This window comes from Aristolochia californica, unplaced genomic scaffold (genome assembly GCF_029961685.1).
Source record: "Aristolochia californica isolate CCGP_79_NKW_82.1479 unplaced genomic scaffold, dmAriCali1.0.hap1 SCAF_3, whole genome shotgun sequence".
Classification (NCBI taxonomy): Eukaryota; Viridiplantae; Streptophyta; class Magnoliopsida; order Piperales; family Aristolochiaceae; genus Aristolochia; species Aristolochia californica.
The window spans coordinates 8,981,246-9,002,794 of NW_027181992.1; the positions used below are offsets into that span (position 1 = coordinate 8,981,246).

General features: G+C 38.6%; 1 protein-coding gene and 1 pseudogene across 1 annotated transcript; both read right to left on the reverse strand.

Annotated features, from left to right (window-relative positions):
• Nucleotides 1-806: 806 nt before the first annotated feature.
• On the reverse strand, nucleotides 807-4,652 carry LOC137959780 (ATP-dependent Clp protease adapter protein CLPS1, chloroplastic-like; annotated as a pseudogene).
• A 2,016-nt stretch (nucleotides 4,653-6,668) lies between these two features.
• LOC137960314 (conserved oligomeric Golgi complex subunit 6) lies at nucleotides 6,669-21,022 on the reverse strand. The gene is made up of 11 exons (XM_068807901.1): nucleotides 20,712-21,022; nucleotides 20,508-20,560; nucleotides 20,041-20,188; nucleotides 19,814-19,921; nucleotides 13,060-13,127; nucleotides 12,032-12,155; nucleotides 11,769-11,915; nucleotides 11,379-11,645; nucleotides 11,005-11,289; nucleotides 7,847-7,993; nucleotides 6,669-7,605 (listed from the first exon to the last, which is right to left on the reverse strand). The coding sequence occupies exons 1-11, from the start codon at nucleotides 20,928-20,930 to the stop codon at nucleotides 7,078-7,080; spliced, it is 2,094 nt and encodes a 697-aa protein (XP_068664002.1). The 5' UTR covers nucleotides 20,931-21,022; the 3' UTR covers nucleotides 6,669-7,077.
• Nucleotides 21,023-21,549: the final 527 nt, after the last annotated feature.

A 21,549-nucleotide genomic window follows, 5' to 3' on the forward strand; every position in this document is an offset into this window, starting at 1 on the left:
TCTATTTCAACATGTGATAGAATATTATATAACATCATGAAAATGTCACACACTAATTAACCCAAAAATCCTTAATACACTTAGATTTATGTTTAAACTAGTAGACAAACTCATTTTCATCCATTGATCCAAATTGGTTGTACTATTGTTTCCTAGCTAAAGGGGGAGTTGCAATATGAGGGTCTTGAACAAACTAGTCGTAGAATTTATTCGATAGTTGAACAACTCGATCATGTATAACTAACAATTTTGTTTACATATTTTCGTTTTTGTGGCATTGTGTAACTGTTTCATTACAGAGTCAGGTAGCAAATATATTTTCCAAGGCTTCCATATAACCTTCACCAAGTCAAATGACAATGTAGTTTCCAAAGCTTCAACAAGAACTTCATTATGATCCATCTCCAGCCATTTATGCAGCTGATTAAGACAACTTGGGCATTCATCATATATGTCCTAAATTGTGGGGAGTATTAGGAAATAATACCTAAATAAATCAGTAGAAAATAATCCTTACATGGAAAGAATCTGTGCAGGAGTTGTCGCCAAAATTAATAGATAATATATCTACTCTAACTACGTATTGTATTTAGGTTTATAAATTGATACTACAGAACCAACTAGTATTTTCTTCTCTTTCTTTTACTCTGAATTTGACTACTACTTAGTGCACAACCAACGGAACCATCCAGAGTTCCTTTCCTAGGTACTGAAGAAAGTCAATAAATATACTTGGCACACTTCTATATTTGTAAGGTTTTCGAACTGAAGATGCTCATCAAATTCAGAAAACTCTGCAGCTAGAGTGACTGGACAACCAAACTTTTCTCAGCTCAACATGAAGCTTTGCTAATTTCATTTTGACACTCGAAGGTATTGCATAATCCTTCTCCTTTCTTTTGTATGTATGCAAAGTTCTGGATTCCTAGACACAAGGATGGATTTAAAGTTATGTACAATAATATGATGTATATCACGTGGAATTTGCGAATAACACCTCTGGATCAATCATTTCTTCCATTTTCTTTTCTCCCAATAATAGGGCCTTAGATGATTTACAGGAATTTGTTCATCAGCACCCATCACTTGCTGGCTCAATTGAACTAAGGAGACCATTGCCTCTCAGCTGCAAACAGTGTTCTTCAGCATCTGCTTGGGCACAAATAATAACAACGGCTAGGCCATTATAGTGGGCCTCTTGCATGATATTAACTGCATTATCAAGAGTCATTCCAGGAATAACCTTCATCAGGACTTGAACTACGTACTCCCGTTTGTTGTAGTTGTCATTATGCAGAAGGACACGATAGGGTGGCGACATCTTCCTTGACTTCCTGAAAAAGCAGATAATAGCAAAGAGCTATGACTATAAATGATCAAAATTGTTATTATGATTTCCAACCCTTCTTCTAGAGGATCCAGAATTTTCAATTTTACAAATTAATAAAAAAAATTGTGAGAAAAAGTAGAAGCCAATTATAGAAGTAAATTTTTTTTATTGTAAGATCAAGTGCTTTGAGTCTAGAAGATTCTGTTATCTTTCAGCTTTCTGGCCTCTGCAACAGGTGGTTTTTTTTTTAATGCTAATTACACAAACACCCTACACCCCAACTACACTACGATCTCAGCATCGGATGATATAGAATCCCATCTTGGAACAACAATATTTAATAGGTTTATGGAGCAAGTAACTAAAAGATGTAATTCCAAGAACTGGAACCCTAGGCATTCAGATGGTGGGCATGGTCAGAAAAGAATATATTTACATACTCAGTGAGGTTGCTTAGTTCCATGTCAAACACAGAAAGTAAAATGCAAATATACTTGCTCAATGCTGAGCACAGTTCCATGTTGTGCTCGTGAGTTTGTACCTTAGCTTTGGTTCAACCTCAGGAAAAAATAAAAAGCAAGGTAATTTTGGCACAGACCAAAGCAACACGGAGTACATAATCTGCTGAAAACGGCTAAGTTTCATGGAGTTCCATCATGACTAGAGAGATAGAAAACGTTTTCCCAAAATGGTGCAGTTGAGTTCAACTACCATATAGATCTCTTACATTTTCAAGTAACACAAATTCCCAAGACCTAGTAGTTGTTGAGTATCTCGAAACACAATAATTGAGGAATTTTCAATTATTTATAACAGAATAACTTAATTATTTCAAGAAGAGTCCCTCTTTAGTAATTGTTAAGATACGCAAGGTAGAGCTTCAAAGTTAACATACCTCAAGTCAAACTCCGATTCACGACCTGTAGTGGTTTTCTCAACAATTGGTCTTTCCAACACGCCACCTCCTTTACCAGGTGCACTGGCGGACAAAGCCATTAGACTTGCCCAACTTCACATGGTGCCTTATAAAGAGGGTGCTTATCACCTGATAGAACATATTCTCACTGTGTGAGGATAGAACAATTTGGGATAAGATATTTATCAATTGAAGGAAAACGACAACTAAGTTCAGGAAATGAACCCTACTCTTATTTGTGACTATTTTGGTTTGAGAATAAAAGAATATTTAGTACTGAACAAACCAAAGTGCAAGTGGCAAAGCTTTTGCACATTCTCATCCGTAACTGAATATAACTAAATTAGGTTTGGTTAAGTATCCTACTAATGGACCACTTACACGGTAAAATAAGAAATTCTTCACAATGATTACTTTCATAATTCCCAACTTTCTTTTTATTCCATGCACTGAATACAATCAGCTCATACTTCAGGTCACATGTCTAGAACCAAGATATTTATGCAGCTAAACCATAACAACCATAACCTGTCTTTTGGGTAGGTGGTTGTTTTGGATGACAGAGGCTTGTGTATCCAGGTTATGCTTAACAACAGTACAATAAGAAAGACAGAGCATGGTCTTTGGGAATTTTGTTAAAGGAAAAAAATAGGGGAAAAAATTAATAGCAACACCTCTTCCCAAGAAATCCAAGAAAAACAAAATATTGAAAAGACATAGCGAAAAAAATGCAATTTAAAGTGTAATAGTCATTTACAGACATTAACAGGCTGCTTTTATGAACTCTTCAGTTGGTAGCAAACTCTGATAAGACTGCTCTGCCCTGGATATTGCTACTAAGAGAATAACTGAGCCTTTTTTTTCTGAAAGATGAATAAGCTGAATTATAAGGTCTATTAAAAAAGAACAAAAAACTTAAAACTATATTCTTCAAACGGCTTAATGTATGTTAAGTCCAGCAAACAAATTCATTAAACCCTCTGGTGTCTCTCCTTCATTGCTATCATCTTGGCCACTTGGAAAGAAAGAAACTTGAGATCTTTTGAGGGGGTTGCTCGCACTATATCAAAAGAATTGTTTGGAACTCCATCCAATCTACTCTCTTCTGCACTGGAAAGCTTCCTGTTTTTGGCCACCTCCATAGTGGCATGAGTGGTTTTCCTAAACAGTAACCATACTCAACAAAAGCTTAACTTTTAACGTCACCTCTATAGGTAAAACTAGGCCTGCTAGTGGTGGAGGCACAATTCATAACAAGTTGGGGAGATCAAACTTTTGCATTTGGCCCCCTTATTTTTTGCCAACTCTGCAGAGCTGAGCTTACAGCTTTTCTTCAGGGCTTGGGATAGTTTTATGACCATTTCTCTAAGCCAGTCATGGTTGAGGCTGACTCTTTGATTGTCATCAATTGGGTTTCTAGGTGCCCTTCCCACCATGGAGACTGCATCGCTTGTTTGACAAGATCTTGGACATCACTTGGCAGCCCAACATTGCTTGGAGACTCCTTGTGAGGCTGATCATTTGGCTGATGCCATTGCAAGAGACGGATCTTCTCAACAAACAACTTGTTGCTGGGTACTCCTTCCCGGCCTATCACTTGGGAATTTCACTTCAGACTTTTAGGAACCACAGAGGGTAAAGAATGAAGCATATAGTGGCATTAGGCTTCAACTCGCTCATGAGACAGAAGTTTTAAGGACGACAAGAGTTAGCAAAGGGTTTGCTAGACCTTGAGGAATTAAGAAACAACTCCACAGGAGGCACATGAGGACTATGAGAGAAATGAAACACAGACAACACTTGGCAGATAAAATCCAACATAGTAACCTCTAGTTAATATGTTCAGAATCTGGACTTTCAAATTCGTAACAGAAACGACTCTTTAAGATACCACATCGACTATCAAGTTCACTTCCAACTTCGAATAAATAATTTGAAAGCCTCACATTTTTCATTCCTAATTTGCCTGACCTTCAACGTACAAACCGACCCATACTTTCTCTTTCAGAATATTGCCTAGAGGGGCAGAATCCAACAACAGCCAAACAACATACGAAGCGAATCTAACGCCGATTATCGAACTGGTTTAACAATTAGAGTAACAAAGACTTTCCATAAGAAACAAAATTTACCCTCCACAACAGGCCTCCTAGCTCAACTTTTGCGCAAAAACGAAGAAAAAAACATCAAAGAGACAGTAAAACAGAGGCAGAAACACAAGGGAAAAGAAGACCTGGTTTCGGGCTGAAGACTTGATTGGGAGAAAGCGCGATTCTGCCGCAAATGGCAGTGTCCATTATTTCTCCACCCGCAGCCACACGCTGGTAAGGAGCAACAGTCTGTACGTACTTTTTCGTTGATTTCAACTGCTCTTTTTTCCGTGGAGAGCTTTCAGAAAGCTAGCCATTGGTTGGAGCCGGAGGGGCCAATTTTCGACCACGTTCACTGAGAAAGGCCCATAAAAGGCTTCAAAGTGGGCCCCATCTACGAATTTGCAGCTGGAGGGAAGTTCTTTCCTAGCGGGTCGGGTCAGGTTGGATAGGGTTGAACTCAAAAAACCACTTGAAGAAAACCCAAAACTTCAAACCCGACCCATCTTTGCCCCATTCCTACCTACCCTGTTTCATATCCTCACCTTATCTATAGGTTTTTTCCTTAGCCTCATCCTCTACCTGAGGGGTAAAATTTGAAACCCGAACCCAAGATTTTTAGGTCGGGTTTCACATGGGTCAAGTTGGGTTCCCTGCAAAACCAGACCGGATGCCCACTGAAAAGTGATAATCAAGTTACTATCTTCATTGTCAAAACCAAGTTTTCTATGAATAAAAAAAACACATCGAAGTAGATTGTCATTTCATTCGTAATCAAGTCATAAGGGGGAGAATTAAGACTCTATATAGGCAATTAGAAGACCAATTAGCAGATCTCTTAACTAATGCAATGCAAGGAGCTCAGTTTATGAAGGCGGATTCTAAACTAGGGCTATTTGGTATCTAATCCCTAACTTGAGAGGGAGTGTTGAAAAACTGGAAAGAAATATGAGATTTTTACTCAGCTTGGGTTTCATAAAATATGTAATAACTTGATTACTTGCTTGAGATATAGCCTAAAGGTTTGTCTTTCTGTATTCAAACTATTATAAGTAGAATGATGGTAGACAATTGAGGTAGCACCCTAAAATTTACTCACATTGCTCCTCTCTCCTTTTTTTTGTTGAATTTAGGATCTTTTTTCCAATATTCCGAGTAAGGGAAGAGGAAAAGAAAAAGGAGAAAAGCGGAAGAAGGCTCTCGGGTAGAGAGAAGAAGAGAAGAGGAACAAGGTGTACGCCATGTCTTTACTTAAGAGATATTTACTCAAGCGAAAATTGTAGAACTTGATTAATTCCGAATTACGACACCTCTATTTATAGTAAAGGAAGTGATAAAGTTCTTATACAATTAACCTTTAAATCTCTTAATTACATTCCAACTCTAACTCTCCAAGATAAGTCTATCATGAAAGGATAATACTAGAGTTCTAATATAAGTTGAACTATAAGTTTTCTTCAATAACATGGAAATAAGGGAGGACGCAAGCTCGTAGCCTTATCCTTATGGGTCCCACGTGATCTTCCAACTCGTGGTATCTTTGTGGGTCCCACTTGATTATCAAGTCTTCTAACTCATTTCAGCTTGTGTTTCTTATCATCTTAACTCCCACATTGTAACATTCTTCTTCATCCTTCTATATTCTTCTTATTTCTTCTATATTGTTCCTTTTTTCCCTTTTGTTTTCACCCAATTTTAAACACATGACCATTGATGTGAGATAAAGCATCCTCATCCATGAGTAGTTCATGCAGTGCAGCAAACTTAGTGTCTGTTGTTATAGAGATAAAGCATCAAATTTGGCATTAATTGTGTGGATTGATTTAATTTTCTCGTCACAATCATCACAACACTACGAAACAGATTCAAGTGTTGGTTGATGGGGCTATAGACGTGAGTCGTGTTGAGGATTTTTATTGAATATTTGGTCAGCACAACTCAATGGTTCTGATTTGTTACTATTGGTGAAGGTTGTTTCTACGATTTCCTTAACAAAAACCTTCCATTGATGATTGGAAATGGCGGTTGCTCCCCTCCTCTTCTCGTACAACTTTGTTCTCCCTCTTCTTTTACTTATTTTTCGAGTTCAAACTTCCCCAACAAATCCCACAAACCAAGTATCCTTCTGCTTTGATACCATTTAATACGATTCATAAGAATTCATAAAATTATCGGTCAAGTGGTTATTAATCAATAGGTTTCGAGAACTTGGTTCTTCTCTGATTAATATATCAACCCCATAAGCTCTGTAGAAATGAGTAGTCCTTTCTAAAACGCCTTGCTTGATTATTAGCAAGGATCAATATGAGCAATTATAATCTGGGTATCAGTATACCACAATGAATGATAATCATTTGGGTCCCAGCATCGGAAACTAAACAAATATACATTGTCTAAGATACGAACTCACCTAAGCCATAGTGATTCCTCACAGGAGGGGCATCCACTAGGGTTCTGAATGCTGAAATCAGCCATCGTAACCCACATCACAAACAAAACATTTTCACCATATTGTATATGCAGTTACCTTTTCCATTCCTGTTTTGACAACAACAACAACAACAACAAAGATACAAATGATTGTGTGGCAAACAGCAAATAATGATGATTAGCCTGTGCCAAAGTGCAACCAATGACTAACCAATTTCCTTCCTCAGAGGATGCAATCCATTCTTTCTTCTCTAAAGGTAGTATCATTTGGTATTCAGATGGATGGGAATGAACTGTGTGCAGGGAATCTACTAAATCCCTAAGATAGTCTTTATTTGATCAGGATGATGCCTTACCAACAATGTAGGATTGGGGTACCCATTCTTCGGGTCAGTAATTGCATTATAGAAAAGTTCATAAGCTTTAGCCAGTGCCACTGCCACACGACTGCAAGCTTCGGTGCGCAGCCTTGGGTCTTGCATCTGCTCAAATTCTGGCAAAGAATTCCCTGCTTCACTTCCAGAAACTATTCCCAAGAAAGTTCTCATACATTCGGCAAGTACCGTAGGGGACATTTCCTCAACCTCTGCTAAAGCTGGCTGCCCAAGCTCATCGTCATTCACCTTCACATTTTGGACAAAAGACTTCTTCTTGAAGAGACCACATCTCCATAAGATTGCATCCACTTCCTTTTCAACGAGAATGCCTAAATGTGTCTCAATTATGTCTCCTAGATTCTTGACATACTTTGCAGCAATATCTTTTCCGATCAATGGTTGCTGAATGGCTGATAAACAGTTAATTAGGAAAACTTTGGAGAGATTTTCTGTGTTGTTACTCTGCATCCACAAAGTTAATAATGGAAGATCATACAAATGACAAGCACAACTCAATAGTAAAACCATAATAGATAGCCACAACCAATTATAACCCCAGGATGATAAGATTACACTAGCAACGCAATAAATGGCTAACTCGAACTGCTTGCAAGAGTGGATGAACAATCAATAGACCACTAACTTGCAACTACTCACCCACTTCAGATGAACAACTCTACACAAGAAACTAATAACCACTTACCAATGTGGATGAGCCTGGATTACTGCTCATCAAAATTGTATCTACAGATGAAGAATCCTTATTGATTTGCCCTGAATCAGATTTTCGTCTTCTTGAAAATTGGAACACTCCTTTAGACTTGTGTGCCTCTGCTGCTAGCTCACACATCTGCAATTTGTGCTCATTCAGTTCACATCCACAAATTCAAGACAAATATGTAAACATCGTAAGTTATTTGCCAAACTGCACCTCACTAGAGTCGGTCAATTCAAAGGGTAATTTATTTATATATTATAAAAACCGATCCAGTCACCAACCCAGTGAGGTGACTGGGCACTTGGGTCAACCAACTTTGACCACCAGACATCATCATGATGCCTTTTTTAAAAATAATTCTAGAAAGACACATTTTCAGATTAGAAAAAGCTTACTTCCCCCAATCAGTGGACGAGGGAGGGGGCAGAACCCCACTCCTTCCCTCTTCTTCTGCCAGCAGGGGAAGGGCCCATGCCCTCCTGTCTGCCGTGCAGAAGTTCCATACAGTTCCGCCCTCCCCTGTGACAGGAGATACAAAGAGGGGGAGCTTACCCCCCCCCCCCCCCCCCCCCCCCCCCCCCCCCCCCTAAAAAACAAAAAAAAAAACAATACTCCAATCAATTGTTACTATTTTGTCCTCCATAAGGTAGCATCGAACGCTTCTAACACACATTACATACCCATGCTCTCTGCACAATGAAACAGGATATGGAAAGAGCAAGTGTTTTGTTAAATGGGAATTCATTGCAAAACATTGTCAAATGTTTTAATTAACAAGCATAATGCCCATCTTAGGGTTTTTGAATCAAATATTCATACTGATGCCTCACTCCATGTCCAAGACTGTACATCTCCTTCTTTTACTTGCTCTTTTACCAATCATGGCACTTATATCAGTTGGACATAGAAAATATCGTCCATTCTCCCGCACACAACATTGTGCAAATAGCACACACTTTAGAGCCAACCTAAAAGTAGCCTCTTAGAGAAACAGATCCAGAGAAGTCATTACTGTAGATCTGGTAATAACTTAAATTACCAGATCATAGTCTACAATTAAAGCAGAGGAAGAAACAACGATCATTGCTGTTCATGTAGATAATATAGCATTTTCTTTTTTTTACCAGAGAAAAGTTTGTAACTCATAAAGAGAATAAAAAAACTAACAGGGAGAGACATTCACAAGTAGATAAAAGCTAGAGTTGAATAACTGGAAAGCTGACCAAAGAGGAAAACGATATTGAAGATTTGGATCTGCTCAGGTACTTTTGAGGACTGAATAGATACACACGTGTATTTTTTTTTTTTTTTTGGAAAAGGGTGTGAGAGATACATATTTTAATGCATTCAAAACAGAAAGAAAAAATTTTAAAAGAGAGTGAAAGAGAATAAATGTATTTGTAGTTAGGCTAAAAAATTTTTGAAAAAAAGAAAGTTCCACTCCTCACTTCCGTCCTCCACCTAATGTTACAAAAAGTGAAGCTCGAGAGTAGACTGAAGTCACAAAATTCAACCTGTCAAGGTAGTTTTCTTCTATTTTCTGGATTTTAGTAGGTTTCAGGGACAGTCTGTCTACCCAGTATCACTTAATTTGGGTTAAAGTTCACCATCACAAATCCCTGACAGATTGAAGATCATACTATTAGCTACATTTAAAGTAGCAGGATTTGAATCAATGACCCTCCGTAACCAAAAGAATGTGCTGAACAGATTGCACCATTCCCATCGATGGATATTTTTCTCAGTGAGAACTATGAGCTTCACTTGTAAATCCTCTTAATCGATCATTTTGTTGTTAATAGAAAATCTGAGCAAAATCCCCAAATTGAAAAAATCAGAACTTTTTATCCATTCTCGTTAATCCCTACAAAACATTTTGATCCTTTGAGGTATCTCCTGTTCATTGGAAAAGGTTAAGTGCCACAGAAAATATTCATCTCGAAAGAAATGCACTTAAAGATATTTTTTAAATAAAAAATAAACCCTTTTGGTAGTGTCATTAAGGCTGTTACACATTTTACATTATTTTGGGCTAGTAAATTTCCTAAAACCGAGCACCTAGCTAGTTCTCTCATAAGCAATAACTGGAAAAGAGTAATTTATTACTATTTTCATCCAAGTTCCACACTTCTATCATGGGTTCCCCTCAAAAGTTCACTTTAATTAAATTTAGATGGTAGTTCTTCTGAAAACCCATGGCTTGCTGGTGGAGATGGTCCTATTTAGGACTACACAGGTAATATCTTCCTTGCTTTATTCTGCTCCTTTCAGCTTGTGAGGTTCTACAGTGGCAGAATCGAGAACCTTTCTTCAGGGTTTGAGACTCTATTCAGTCTCCTCTCTTTTGGCTGTCGAAGGAAACTTCTTGTGGTTATAAGCCAAATTTCGGGGAAGAAGAATCTATCAAGCAGTTATGTTGTGTTCTTTGATGAGATAATGGATATTGTTAGTAGCTTAAAAATTTCTTGGTGCCACACCAATAGAAATGCCACTAGGCTGGCAAATACAATAGCTAAAGAAGGATTTAATATATCTTGTGGTACGCAACAACCTTCCTATCTGATTTTTTATCTTTTTTATAGTATATTCCTCTTGATATAATCTTCTCCTCTTCGAGGAGTTTACTTTAACAAAATCTCATTTTTCATTGCCTACAAAAAAATAAATACATATGATTATAGCTGCTGAAAGTCACAATTACAATGGGAGTAAGAAAAGCCACTCCATCCAAGTAGAACCAGTCTTCATGTCTGGAGTCAATAGCAAATCCTAGACACTAATTGTTTTTTCTCCCAGAAAAGGACACTGAAAGTTCAGTCAGCTAATTTTTTTCACTATAATTTTTCTTAAATGGTTTTCATTACATTTTTGGTAACTCATACTGACACCTGACATGCCATTATTGCTCTTTGCCAATCATGAATAAACTCAACATGTATATTTATTACAATCAGGTCTGAGTATAATGATCCTGATAGTAACAGTAATGATATACCAAATGTATATTATATGTTACATAAAAATTAAGCCTAATATGAATCCAAAAAATCCCTCATTGATTAACATAGAAACCACATGGGAACTTCAAAGCATTTTCAGACAAGCAAAGAGACAACTAGAAGATCCGAAAGCAGGAATTGTACCTTTACTATAGGATCTAGAAAAGCAGTTATCACTGGATCAAATTCAGGCTTCTTTCCAGATGCAGAGAACATCATGCTGTTGTAAGTCTCAATTATCTCAAGCAGCAGCGATACTCCTTCTCTAACAGCTGGAGGTGGAGATAGATCAACAGACACCAAAGGAGGATACCTTAAAAGCTTCTCTCCTCGGATCTTGAGGACATCAAAAAAAGTCTGTTGAGCAGCATCTTTCAGTAGCAAAAGTGTATTGCAGAGAGCTGTTTCTCTTCCAAGAAAATCAGAAATCTATGACATTTATCAAAACGAGAATGTTATTACTCCACTAAACAAGTACAATAAGAAAGTAAAGTATGTAACAACCAATAAAAACTCACAGTGTAGCTATAGAACTCCAACATATTACTTAGCTTGTAAGAAATAATAAGACTAGGTTGAGACTGTAAAACTTGTTCAACCCTCCCTTTGAAGGGGCGGCATACACCCTCAAATATTCTATCAAGAATAAATGTCGCATCGGTTTCAGTTCTCGAGGAATCACTTTCAGATGTATTCTTAGAAAATTGGCGAGCAGTTGGTCCACTATCTACCATTGCATCTGGGTCCAGTAACACAAGTACGAGTTCTCTTTCAGATGCCAGGGCCTTATCATTTGTGCATACATGGGGGAAAACACCCATTAGTGCTGGTGACACACAAAGATTAATTGAACTAAATCTCTTGATAAAATCCAACACAGCAAAATTTTGTAAGTAATTCATTCAAACCTGATGTAACCAGCCCAGCATATCCCCTACATAACGTAGAGGATCATGAGCATGAACTTCAATGGGCCGTGGAAGACCTCCAGGCCCTCCACGTGTAAGAGCACTTAAAAACCGCCTAAATAAAGCATGGTGCCTCATGTTCGCCACCTGAAAAATGGTAAAGTGAAATGACAAGCAACCATATTAACTGAATACCCAAAGGGATAACTCAACCAGGTTTTTGAAAGAATCCATTAACCATGCAAATTTACTTTTTAACATACCTCTTCTGCACAATACTTGAAGAGCACAGGTCTTTCTCTCAAGCAATGAACAGCAGTCTTCAAAAGATCACTAACTTCAGGAGTATCACTATCACCCAATCTCCGACATTCCGCTTGAACCCATCTAAACAGAACGCAAAATAAAAGTCCTCTGATTAGCCATCTCCAGGCAACACATACATGAGATGGCAGTATCATTGTTAATGTGGGGCCCAAGTTCATCCCAAAATGATCAACCAAAGGTAAGAGACCCCTCTCCAAGTAATAAGCACAAGATGTTTCCAATCCTACATCCATGAGGGACTATTTTTAACACTAACACTCCTACACACAGGCAACTTTGAGCAGAAGCCCACCTACAAGGAGGAATCTAACTAAATACTAAGCACAAAATCTTTCTAATCTTGAATCCATATAAGACTAATCCTAACAATCATGAGCAAATACAACCAACAGTATGTCTACCAGTAAATGAAAAAACGAAGCATTATGAGCAAATGCTACTATTAGTATCACTACGTGTAAATGAAAAGATAAGCATTACTGTAAGCTATTGAAAGCAAGATGTGACACTACACATAAATGAAAAAAATAAGCATTATCGAGAGCAGTTGAAAGCAAGATGTCAGCGGTCTGCCACTTTCTAGAGCTAATTACAGCTATGCTATTTGATGAGCAAGGCATACGATCGAATGAGTATCGAAAGGTATTGATCTTGTTTAAAGAAATGAGAAAGGAATCATGGTCATTATTCTGGCACTGCCCCAATCCTAAAATCAAGAAAGAATAGATGCAACTTATTATAGTTCTCCAATAGTATGATCAGCTTTACCACATAATAATATTCCTTTAATTAATGTCAATGCAGGAGACATTTGCCCCTAGAATATACACATTGAGACTTTAATATTCATGGAAAGATGCTGTTTAATGCCAGAGAAGATTTCTTCACACAAAGAAACTTCTTTTTGGAATGTCACTTACACCCATACCCCACACCCCAATAAGACTTGAATCCAAGACCTCACCTGCAAAGACGTTCATAGGCTCCCTCTTGATACACAGCCATCATGTCCATCAGCTCCAATCCTGCACGCTGTGGAGCCGACCAACATGTAAGTTCAAGCCAAACAAAGTCTATGTTGAAGAGCAAGTATGAAAGAGTTTTGCATGACTCTCAAAGCAAGAAGTCTCACTAAGCCAGTATTAATATGGTAGAGTCTAAAAAGAGTCTCATGGGAAGGAGATCTCAAATAAGAGGTTCAATTTACAAGAGTTTCAGTTTTGTTAGTCTTCTATTTATGGCCAGATGTTTAATTATTTTAGGACATATCTTTTAATGTTGGGTTTGGGTATAACTGGGATAAGGATAGTTAATTGTAATCAGATTCCCCTTGTTTCTTCTATTATAAATAAAGGCTCATTTTACTCAGTTATGAACAATTCAGTGAAGAATTCGACATGGTATCAAAGCAAGGTCTGTAAATTGACACAATGTCAATTTACAGAAATCATGAATTTCTCTTTTTTTTTTTTGAAAAAGATGTATATATTAACAAAGAGAATTACAAAGAATCCAGGAGCAAATCCCTAACAACAAGAGATTGAAGGGTTGCTCCCAACTTAGCTAACACATTTGCTGCCAAGTTAGCAGATCTCAGAATGTGAGACCAAATACAAGAAAATTGAAAGGCAATTTCAAGAATATCTAGAAAAGAATCCCAATGGTGCCATGGGGGGGAGGATGCATATTCGCACCAACCAATTACCACCTTGGAGTCCCCCTCAATGTGAAGAAGACCACTACTATTGTCTTTGAAAACGCAGAGCCCATTGAGAAGACCTTGGAGTTCAGCCGTCGTTAAGTAAGCAATGCCTAACGAGCCAGCATACGAGAAACACTGATTGCCCGAGGGATCCGAGATAACTCCCCCAAAGCCAGCAATTCCAGGATTGCCAAGAGAAGAACCATCAAAATTTAACTTCAGGAAACCATGCTCTGGGGGGTCCATTCTTGCATGACTGGGATCTTGGTTCCAAACCACATTTTTGCTACGTTGTTCCAATTATCGCGAATAGAGGAATCAGCAAAGGAGGAGAATGGCTTCTTGGTAAGGAGCCATGCTGAAATCTGGCCCAACACATAATCAGCGACTCTTACCGTAGAGTTACTTATAGCATCAAAACGCCTACGATTGTGCTCATTCCAAAGCCCCCACAGAATGAAACCAATACAAGCGGGTATCATAAGCTTTCCAAGCCCAGGAAAGGGAGTACCAATGAGCAACTTGCTGAAAGAGATTAGATCAGCTGACATACAAAATTGCAGCCCAGTCTTACTGAGTATGGAAGTCCACACATTCCATGAGAAAGAGCACTGAAGCGAGATGTGACTGACTATTTCGACCTAAGGGTTGCAGAAAGGGCAGAGAGGATCAATAGCTGGTTGCCCTCTCCTTCTGAGCATGTCTGCCTTGAGTATCTTTCCTTGGCAGGCGCTCCATAAGAAAAAAATTATCTCTGGTGGGGCACAAAGACGCCATGTAAGAAAATCTCATGATCCTTTTGATTTGAATGCCAGCCATTGATAAATTTGTAAGCAGAGGACAAGGAGAAAATTCCGCTTTTGTCAGGCCACCAAATCAGCTTGTCTGTTGCTGAAGATCTCAATCTGAAGGAATGCAAAGATTCCATCAACCAGCTTGCCTCCAAAGCCTCAATATCATAAAGACCCCTTCCGGGGTGCAAGCTCAAAACCATCCCCCTCAAAAGCATCTGCAACCAATATCTCCCTTCATAATGATAGGAGGAAAAGATTCCTAAACGATGACTATAAAGGCTCCAGACCCGCCCACCAATCCACCCAGAATTTTAAAGATCTGTCGTTTCCAACATAGAATTTGATGGTTGAGGAAAATTTGGGAATAAGTAGATATAGTGATCTCTAAATTGGAGATAGACATCTTCGATTGCCTCCTGAAGTCCACCATGGAGAAGGATAACCAAGCTTAACAGTAACCATTTCCTTCCAATGATTAGAAGAAACAGTGTTGAATTTCCAAATCCATTTTAAGAGCATAGCTTGGTTCATATCCTTCGATTTCCGAATCCCTAACCCTCCCATATTTTTTGGCAGACAGACTTCCTCCCAATTGACCAAATAGTACTTAAAAGTATCACTTGATCCTCTACATAGAAATCTTCTTTTTAACTTATCAATGGCATTACATATGGAGACGGGGCAAGGCATAAAAGACAGAGCATAGTTCGGGATGCTTGCAATACAAGACTTTAGGAGAATGAGCCTTCCTGCTTTGCTAAGAAAACGGCCCTTCCAGGTTGCCAGACGAGTCTCAATCTTTTCCACCACAGGGTTCCATAGACTTTGGTTTATGCGACCATTGAAGAGGAGGAGACCAAGGTAGGTGGACGGGATGCTAGATGTTTTACATCCACAGATATTCGCCATCTCATCTAGTAACAGGACTGACATTGAAGCCTGATGGGGGCTAGTAGGGGGGGAGCCACCCAAGATTCACTACCAAGTAAAATATAGAGGAGACGAATTCTGCTATAATGTTGAAAAGAAGCGAAGAGAGTGGGTCTCCCTGTCTGATCCCCCTAGTCCCTTTGATACACCCGCAAATTGAGCCATTAAGGATGAGAGAGTAGGAAGCCGAACCCACGCAACTCCTAATCCAAAATCTCCATTTTGTGCCGAAACCCATTTTCTCCATTAGCTCATCTAGAAGAATCCAATTTACTCGGTCAAAAACCTTTTCCAGATCAAGTTTGAGGGCAATTCTTGGATCTTTGTTACAACTGAAGTGATCAATAAGTTCATGAGCTACCATTGTGGAATTTAGGATTTCTCTCCCCTTGAGGAAGGTGTCTTGCCCGCAGTGAATGACGATCAAGAGAAAGGTCTTCAGCTGATGGGCTAGAATTCTTGCAATGATTTTGTATGCACTAGTTACCATGCTGATAGGCCGGAAATCTTTCGACTTCTCAGCACTAGACTTCTTCGGAACCAAAGTGATGAAAGACGCCCCAATGCTGTGAAAAGTGATTCCATTCTTGAAAAAACCATGTATCATTGCAGAAATATCCTCCTTGAGCCGAGACCAGAAACTTTTTAGAAAATCCCCATTAAAACCATCTGGGCCCGGGGACCTATCACTTTTTATTCCTAATACGGCATGCTCGATTTCTGCAACAAAGAAAGGGAGCTCTAATAGGGAGGTGGCTGTTGGGGAGAGACAGGAGAGATTGATGTGTTGAACTTTTGGCCTATTTGAACATTCCTTCGAATACAGATCTATGAAAAACTGAATCAACACATTAGTTATCGAGGTCTGACACAAAATTACCTCATTATTAATACATAGTGAGATAATTCATTTGGACCTCCTTGCCAATGCGACGGCATGGAAAAATTTTGTATTGGCATCGTCTTCCTTTAGCCATTTAAATCTGGCTCTTTACTTCCATCGAATCCTCTCTTGATGCAAAATTTTATTCAAATCAGAATTCAAAGAAATTCGGGAAGAGAACTCAGTAGGGGATTAGTACCTTTGTTCCTCCACCTAGTCCAAATCAGCAATCTGAGAGAGGAACGAAGCTTCTCGGCAACCAAAGAGGCACGACGGCTCGTGGCCCATTCCCTAATTTTTTCTTTTAAAAACCGCAACTTTAGAGGGAAAGCCCACTCCCTTCTGCCAAAGCTCGGACCTTCACCCCACCATCCATTGATAAGAGGTTCAAAGTTTTGTTCAGAGAACCATGAGTTTTCAAACCAGAAAGGGGTAGGCCCCCATTTTTCGAAGGAGGTGGAGAGCATAATAGGCCAATGGTCAGAACAAATTCATTGCTAACAAATTCTGGCAGAATGGATAATGTTTGTGATGACGGGTTGCATTGGCATATGTATCCTATGTCTCAGCCTATCAACAAAAATCTTGTGGATTCAATTTCAAATAAACCTCCTATAATCAAGGTTTATCACAGACGGTCTTCATGTCATGCACGAATGGACTCCTCCGGCTGCTGGTTATCTCAAGCTAAATTTTGATGGTTCATCTCTTGGCAACCCTGGTATTTCTGGTTATGGCGGAGTAATTTCAGATCACTCTGGCAATCAGCTCTTCACGTATGTTGGCCCCCTTAATATTTCTGACTCTACGAATGTTGAGTTACAGGCTCTCCTCTCCGGTCTACGTGTTTTCAAAGAAAGATACAGTGGGCCCCTCCAAGTTGAAGGGGATTCAAAAGTAGTGATTGGTTGGTGTGAGAGAGTGACTTCTCCTCCGTGGAGACATTGGGATATTTTTAAGGAAATTTTAGATATTACCTCAATTGTTTCTTGTTGTTGGACCCACATTCCGAGATCCGCAAATTCAGCGACAGATGGACTTGCTAGGCAAGGAGCTACCCTACAATCACTAGTTGTAAGGGAAATGCTCCCTCAAACTTTGTAATTTTCTTCTGTTTTATTAATACATCTTTTTCAAAAAAAAAAAAAAAAAGGTTTATCACAGACGGTCTCAACCAGTGTCAGATTCTGTTTCAGATTCATACTCTCATAAATCAGGTTTTTTTTAGATCATAAGATTTCTTCAGCTTTGGCAAATCCTATCTTCATCTCCATCTATCAAGGACAATACAAATTCTGCTAATCCACAAGATCAGGTGGTTTTTGTTCAGAATTCAAATACCGCTTCAGATGATTATGGGCAAAGAATCTTTCAATAATCTCTCTGGAGCCAGATCAGCTTGATTCATCTATATCTCATCCCCAACATTTGGCAAATGGGGTTAGATTGGATTAAAAAGTGCTGAAGCAGTCCCAGATATTCAGCAGGTTGATCGACCCACTTTTACTCATACAGAATCCTCTCTTCTCTCTTCCTCTCGAGTTCATCCAATAATTACTCGATCTCACAAGTATGATGAACTGATTCGAAATCAGACCTGGGAGCTGGTTCATCTATCTGTCTCCAACAATATTATTGGCCATAAGTGGGTGTTATTTATCAGAGGTATACATGAACAACCTCGATATTTTCATCCACATACTTGCAGTTGCAATTTCAAGAGGATGGCCACTAAAGAAGGCATTGTATGGTCTTAAACAAACACCCCAAGCCTGGTTTCATAGATTTAAAAGTTTACTCCATGAGCTTGGTTTCAAAGAGAATTTAGTTGATTCTTCTATATTTGTTTACAATTTTACTCATGGGCTGATTATGCTACTGCTTTATGTGGATGATATTGGTTAACTGGTAGCTCTTCCTCTCTCTTACAATCATTGATTTCTACTTTTCAAAGAGTGTGCTATGAAAGATATCTGTTCCTAGCTTTATTTTCTAGGTGCAGAGATTGTTAACCAGATCTCTTTGCTTCTCACTCAATCAAAGTATGCTTTGCAATTACTTGAGAACTTTAATATGCAGAATTGTAAGTCTTGTTCTACACCTCTTGCTGTCAATACTCGACTTTCTGCACATGATGGCCAGCTATTAGACTCTCCTTTTGATTATTGAAAAGTTGTAGGTGCTCTGAGATATCTGACTTCTACACAGCCAGATCTCTCTTATGTCGTCAATCTTGTCTCACAGTTTATGCATTAGTCAAGATACTCACATCTATAAGCAGTCAAGTAAATCTTTTGGTATCTCAAAGGATCTTTACATTGCAGTCTACATATTATGAAGTCTCGCAAGTCATATTGAACTGCTTGTCTTGATACTCACAGGTCTACTTCTGGTTTTCATATTATTCTAAAATCAAATTTATTAAGTTGGTCTACAAAGAAATGACCAACTATCTTGAGATCCAATATAGAAGTAGAATATAGATCTATGGCTGCTTCTGTTGCTGATTCAGTCTATATCCGCTAGATTTTTCTCTACCTAATCCAATGATGCTATATGTGACAACATCAGTACAACATATTTGGCAGCCAATCCTGTATTTTATGCTTGGACAAAGCTTATTGAATTAGACCAGCATTTTATTCACAACAAGGTGTTAAATGGTCACCTTATTCTCAAGCATATTCCCTCGGCCAAACAAATTGAGGGGCGCTAATAGAACAACATAGAGATATTGTTGTACTTTTTGCTTTTTATCTTTTAATGTTTGTCCCATCTCTAGTTCTGTTATTATTATTGTATCTTATCCTGATGTAACTACTTGTACTAGTCTGTAAAAAGGAAGTATTCCCATACAATGTGGGTTATCTGGCCAAAATCCATTACCTTTCACATACAAATAAAGGCAAAAATGATGACAACGAAAAGACCATAAAAAGCAGATGAGACTAAAAGGTTGTTACATCTAATGAGAAGGTAAGACGGACATGATACAATTCTTGTAGGGTTTTTATTTTTAATCTGAATTGAAAGATGGAACTTTTGAAAAAGACTGAGAAAGTGGTGGTGGAAATTGGTGAAAGTGATTTTTAATGAGATAAATGGAGAATAATTGACCTTTTGATGGGTTGGCATCCTTGTTGTTCTAGATCGAAGTTAAGAAGAATCCTAGGGCTGCAATGTCTTTGTCCCATAGCTCTACTAGGGTTTGGTTTTGTGTAATCAAAAGTAATTACAAACATGACCATAATGCCCTTACCATAATATCCTACTAATCTATGTAGGACAAGGACCTTATCAGGATGAGTAATACTATAACAATTTTTATCTCTTTTTAGTTGAAAAAGATGTTGCCCATGAGAAAGTAAAACAAGCAGAATATGCCACTGAGTGAATATATAAGAGTTACCTGGTGATGTGTCCTGAGTAACACTTTGCAATTAGCATGTATTTCTTGAACATGAGCCAACGCTTTGAAGAAGTTCTCATTCATTTCCTCTTCTCTCAATGCATGTATCTACCATAAACCAAACGTTAATCATCCGAGCTGAATATTGAGAACAGAAAAGAACCAATAAAAACAGGTTTATTCAACAAAAGCTAGGGATAGAATATTCTTCAAGTGCAAATGTATACCTCCTCAGCAGAAAGCTGATAATCACGAAGAAAGCAAGACACAATCTCTTGTCGCTGAGTAGTTATCTCAAGTTCTTGCTTGAGCCTCTCTGTTGTACCAATGATATCCCCGGTGGTTGCATTGCAGCAGTTCAATGCCTTAGCTATCCTGTAGTGGCAAAATGAGAGATTGAAGGAGTCCGCTTTTAGTAAAAGCATGCTTTGGATTCACTATTCACAAAATCTTACGAAATAATGATACATCTATGGCTCAAAAAAATGATTTGATCAAATATATAGAAACTTTGATCTTTACATCCACAACCACGAAACACGGCCGAGAGATATTCAACGGGACCCCCAAGCATACAATCAGGTACGCATTTCAAGGAATTTACATCGCACAGAAAATTAAGAGCCATGATTTGCAACTGATGGTTAGTAAAGAACATTACAACTAGGACGAAAACAACACAAGAAGATCTTACTTGTCACAGCACTCGGCTAATGCATTGACTTCCTCCTCCACTCTATCCAATGCCTAAGTAACAAGTTTTCAGTAAGATCAGCATTATAAACGAAGAAATAAAAGATGTTCATGAAAGAAAAATCGCCAGCAACAAAATAAAGAGAAATTAGAAGCAGTCAGTCAAAAATAGATATGCATCGAAGAATAGTATATGGGAACGGACCTGTTGTGCAGCCTCAGAAGAGAGAAGGAATTCCTCATTGATCGAAAGCGCTCTTTCCTCAATTGAAGATCTGAGATTCCTGCGAGCCTGTTGATTGTTTTCAGTGTAGAAGGTGGAGAGGGTGTTGAGCGAGGCCAGTAGATCTGGAGAGTCCGTCCGAGATTCCAACACTTTCTTCAGCTTCCGGGACAAACCTGGGGCAAGAACGACCGCCATCATGCCTTTTCGCACTCGAACCACCGCCCGTGAGTCTCTCCCTTCCAGTGTCTGGACAACTGATCATCACCCGCCATGCCCCTGGACGTGGTAAATTGGATGGGACAAGGAATTAAGTCTTGATCTCCGATCTCGGATACCCCGATACGTATCGGTTAAAATTACAGATATACCATTACATGACCACTAATTCCAAATAGTCACTATGACCTTTGGAAGCTTAAAAAGGACAGTTTGCAAAATTTTAGATAGGTGTAGAAAATTCAGATTTTTGTGTCCACATTTCCTCTCTCAAAAACCTCTTTTCTTTTCAAAGTATGTTTATTTTTTAAGTGTGACCCTGGAAGCTTAGGTCCTATGAGTCTAACAAGGAAAGGGAGGGGGACTAAATAGGCCTATCAAAATCTATGGTTATGTCAAATACAAGCCGCTACAAGTATTTTAATACTGGCTCAACCTGTTTGTCACTATCTCAAATTGTTAATCCACTCCCAAGGTGTTTGCACATTAGAGCTAACTCACTGTGTTTATAGCTCAAACGCCATTTACAACAGTTAACCTCAAAGGTCCTCCTATTATAGCACTTGTCCAACCTTTAGGATTTTGTCAACAACTACTAGGA